The 5,000-nt window shown below is 40.8% G+C and overlaps 1 protein-coding gene across 1 annotated transcript in view; it reads right to left on the bottom strand.

Moving 5' to 3' along the window:
- Positions 1 to 5,000, bottom strand: part of LOC122266588 (DE-cadherin-like) — a gene marked incomplete at its 5' end in the record, with an annotated part of 95,034 nt that overhangs the window by 85,364 nt on the left and 4,670 nt on the right. The window contains 3 exons of the mRNA XM_086549930.1: positions 704 to 847; positions 2,943 to 3,062; positions 3,667 to 3,761. Coding sequence (XP_086406056.1) covers positions 704 to 847; positions 2,943 to 3,062; positions 3,667 to 3,761 — 359 coding nt within the window. The remainder of the gene's footprint in view (positions 1 to 703; positions 848 to 2,942; positions 3,063 to 3,666; positions 3,762 to 5,000) is intronic.

Consider the following 5,000-nt stretch of genomic DNA (forward strand, 5'->3'; position numbering starts at 1 on the left):
TACTCCCATCATCACAACACAAGAGGAATGATGAAGACAATAAGACCTTTCCCAAAACCATCAACAGTTACCGTTCTGATCGAAAATGGGTTCTTTATCATTAATGTGTTTTAGCTTCATATTCTTCACCTCCTTTTCCATACTATAATTACATTTAATTAATATTTGCAAGGGGATTAATGAAGATAATTAGACATTCTGAAACATGCTACCTTCACTTTTTCTGATAGAAGATGGGTTCTTTATTCTTTTTTTTTCTTTTTTTTTTTTTTTTTTTTTTTTACTTTTTTTTTTTTTTTTTTTTTTTTTTTTTTGTATTTTATTCTCTTACTCTTCATCCACCTTTTATCATTCATGTGTTTTATTCTCTTAGTCTTCATCCCCCTTTTATCCTCAATGTGTTTTGTTCTCTTACTCTCCACCCCCCTTTTATCATCAATGTATCTTACTCTCCTACTCTCCATCCCCCTTTTATCATCAATGTATCTTATTCTCCTACTCTCCATCCCCCTTTTATCATCAATGTATCTTACTCTCCTACTCTCCATCCCCCTTTTATCACCAACATGCTTTTAATCTCATACGCTTCACCCTCCTAGTCCCCACTATCATCACCCTTCACCACCACAACACAACGAAGACTCATCACAACACAAGCGAAAATAACAAAGACAAAAACATCCCTCCCAAACAACACACTCACCGGCTGGTCGAAAATAGGCTCGTTGTCATTCACATCCTCGACGACAACTCTGAAGGAACAGGAATCCTGGAGAGCTTCTTCGGCGCTGTCTCGACCGATCACCGTCAGCACGAAGTCCTTGTCTCCGTGGTCCCGATCGAGTCTCTGGGGTGGACACGGAGGAGGTCATGGAGGGATGGGTTAAGGAGGAGGGATTGAGGACATGGAGGGATGGGTAAAGGAGGAGGGATGGAGGACATGGAGGGATGGGTAAAGGAGGAGGGATGGGGAAGGACATGGAGGGATGGGGAAGGACATGGAGGGATGGGTAAAGGAGGAGGGATTGAGGTCATGGAGGGATGGGTAAAGGAGGAGGGATTGAGGACATGGAGGGATGGGTGAAGGAGGAGGGATTGAGGACATGGAGGGATGGTTAAAGGAGGAGGGATGGAGGACATGGAGGGATGGGTAAAGGAGGAGGGATTGAGGTCATGGAGGGATGGGTAAAGGAGGAGGGATGGAGGTCATGGAGGGATAGGTAAAGGAGGAGGGATTGAGGTCATGGAGGGATGGGTAAAGGAGGAGGGATTGAGGTCATGGAGGGATGGGTAAAGGAGGAGGGATTGAGGTCATGGAGGGATGGGGAAAGGAGGAGGGATTGAGGTCATGGAGGGATGGGTGAAGGAGGAGGGATTGAGGACATGGAGGGATGGTTAAAGGAGGAGGGATGGAGGACATGGAGGGATGGGTAAAGGAGGAGGGATTGAGGTCATGGAGGGATGGGTAAAGGAGGAGGGATTGAGGACATGGAGGGATGGGTAAAGGAGGAGGGATAGGGAAGGACATGGAGGGATGGGTAAAGGAGAAGGGGTTGAGGTCATGGAGGGATGGGTAAAGGAGGAGGGATTGAGGTCATGGAGGGATGGGTAAAGGAGGAGGGATTGAGGTCATGGAGGGATGGGTAAAGGAGGAGGGATTGAGGTCATGGAGGGATGGGTAAAGGAGGAGGGATTGAGGTCATGGAGGGATGGGTAAAGGAGGAGGGATTGAGGTCATGGAGGGGATGGGTTAAAGGAGGAGGGACTTATTAAGGTAAATGGAGGGGATGGGTATAAGGAGGAGGGATTGAGATCCTTGGGGGGGGGGGGGGGTGGGGGGATGGGTAAAGGAGGAGGGATGGAGGTCATGGAGGGATAGGTAAAGGAGGAGGGATTGAGGTCATGGAGGGATGGGTAAAGGAGGAGGGATGGAGGTCATGGAGGGATAGGTAAAGGAGGAGGGATTGAGGTCATGGAGGGATGGGTTAAGGAGGAGAGATGGAGAAGGACATGAGGGAATGGATAAAGGAGGAGGGACGGAGATGGACATGGAAGGATGGATAAAGAAGGGACGGAGAAGAATATGAATGGATTGGGAAAAGAAAAAGGAAATGATGGACATATTAAGAATTTTGAGTCTCATTAGGCTATGAAAATATGGAAGAGGATGGAGAGGGAGGGTGAATAAGTAATAATCGTTGATTGGAAGAGGGAATGAAGAACTTTGAATAAGGAAATGATAATCGAAACCCTCTGATGAGAACGGAGATTGGGAAAAGGAAAAGATAGATAATCAGAATATTTTGATGAAGCAATACCGATAAATGAAAACAAGATGAATTAGAAGACGAAGTAAAAGGGAAATGAAGAATCATGAATAAAAAGGGAAGGAATGGCACATGGGCAAAGAAATTCGAAGAAAAAGAGAACTTTCGCCAATGGAATGAATGGTAGAGAAAGACACCGGAGGAAGGAAGAAATGATAAAAAATCTTGCACAAGAGAGAGATTTGCACCGTAGGAAGAAAAGAAGAGTGTGGGCGTGGGGGGGGGGGGGAGATATGCGTGTTTGTGTGGCAAGAGAAATGTCATTGGCATGTACCCTCTGGATGTATTTTTGTGAGTGTGTCTGAAAGGATTTGGGATGGATAATAATAACATGATAGAAAAGCTGTTTGATGATCATTACTGGTAAGATGATACGAGTGATAACTGAATGTTATTATTATAACTTACTTATTCTAACTTACGAACTTTAGAAATGTAAAAAAAAGGAAAAAAAAAAGGAAAAACACCAATTTAACTATTTCAGTTCCAGTTATAGTATCGTCCTCTCCTTCTTCTTGTTTTTACTCTTCTTCTTCTTCTTGTTTCTTCTACCACATTAATACGATTCTCTCTTATCATTAAGCCCTTGGATATCACAATGCAAAATATCCTCACCCTTGTTGTAGTGATTTGACCGTGTTGATTAGATGCCTGTACCGTAAAGCTGTCAAAGCTGTTAATCAAAGTATACATCACGTGACCATTCTGCCCTGTGTCTTCGTCAGTAGCCAGGACCTGAAGGAGAGAGAAAAAAAATCATCGTGGAAGTTGTTAGAATAGCATTGTAGTTTTTATTTATTTATTTATTATTATTGTTATTTCATTTATTTATTATTATTGTTATTTTATTTATTTATTTATTATTATTTTTTTTTTTTTTTTTTTTATTATTTTTTTTTTTTTTCATTTCTTTATGGTGTGTTTATTGTTCGTGTCTTTCTGTGTGTCTTGTTTGTTTGTTTACTGAATGTGTTTGTGTTTGATGTCTATTCAAGTCAATTTCCCTCCCCCTTCTATACACCCTTATCTTTTTCCCCTCTTTGAATTCCTCTCTCTCTCTCTCTCTCTCTCTCTCTCTCTCTCTCTCTCTCTCTCTCTCTCTCTCACTCACTCTCCCCCCCCTCTCTCTCTCTCTTCCTCTCCCTATCTCTCCCTCTCCGCATCCCATCTCCATCCATCCCCATCCCAATCATTCCCTCCCTCTCTCCATCTCCCCCTTCCCTCTCCCTCTCCCTCCCTTCTCTCCCTCTCCCTCCCTTCTCTCCCTCTCCCCTCCATCTCCCCTTCCCTCTCCCTTTTCTCCCTCTCCCTCTCCCTCCCGACCTCTCCCTCTCCTCACCAACACCACTGGAGTCCCTGCTGTCATGTTTTCCTTCACGTGGATGCCGTCGTAAGCGTCGCACTCGGGAAACACCGGCTTGTGGCGGTTCTCCGCTGGAAGGGGGAAAGGATAATGGTGATAAATGATGATAATGATGATGATAATGATAATAATGGTGATAATGATGATGATAATGATGATGATAATGATAATAATGATGATAAGGATGATGATAATGATAATAATGGTGATGAATGAGGATAATGATGATGATGATAAATGATGATTATGATGGTGATAAATGATGATTATGATGGTGATAATCATGATAACGATAATAATAATGATAATAATGGTGATGATGATGATCAGGATGATGATCAGGATGGGGATGATGATGATGATGATAGGGATAGCGAAAAGAATGGCAATAGTGTTTGTTATAGTAATCATAACAGTGATGATGATAATAGTAGTAGTAGTAATAACAACAATTATAATAACAATGGTGTTGAGGATAATCAGACTAACAGTAATGATAATGTTGATCATGATATTGAAAGTAACAATGATAATGATAATAATGTTAAAATTATCAAAGATAATTGCAGAGATTTAAATTGAAAAAAATTATGATAATGATTCTATGACAAAGGGATCGCATAGAAGTGCTCGAATGATACCCACTGAGGATAATAACAATGACTAATCATGACAAAGGGTGAATAATCATATTGATAGTTGATAATAATGATAATGATTACTAACCCACCATTACCATCTATCATTATCATTATAACAATGAAGAGTGATGATGATTACTGATGATGTTCCTAAGGAAAATGATAACAATGATAAAAATTAATTTCTTACAAGAGGATTTACCCACATTTGAAGATGATATCGTTGATGAAATCATCAACATTATGATAATGATACATTTATTGACGTTCATATTAATGCCTTCACTTGAGTTCATTCCAAACATAGATATAACAACCAATTGTAACACACATTTCTTAAGAGAGAAGGGGGGGGTACCAGATAATAACTGCATGAACAAAATATATCTGGTCGGTATTAAGTTATGCATACATTACCCAAAATACTTACGTTTTGTTCCTTCTTGTGTTGGGATGTGGAAGATGGAAAAAAAAAAATCCCCTCCAACGCAGTTATAACTCAACTGTCCCAACCCCCGCTGAAAATAACATATCTATGATAAACTAAAACAAAAAAATACCAAATCTTGCCAACATAAAAAAAAACAATGAAAAACAGTACCATAAACCAGTCTTTATTGACACATATTTCAAAACCCCCCCCCCCCACCCCTCCAAAAAAAAAATAAT

The sequence above is a fragment of the Penaeus japonicus genome, unplaced genomic scaffold (genome assembly GCF_977035675.1).
Source record: "Penaeus japonicus unplaced genomic scaffold, GWHDUDI00000001_assembly GWHDUDI00000022, whole genome shotgun sequence".
NCBI classification, from domain to species: domain Eukaryota; kingdom Metazoa; phylum Arthropoda; class Malacostraca; order Decapoda; family Penaeidae; genus Penaeus; species Penaeus japonicus.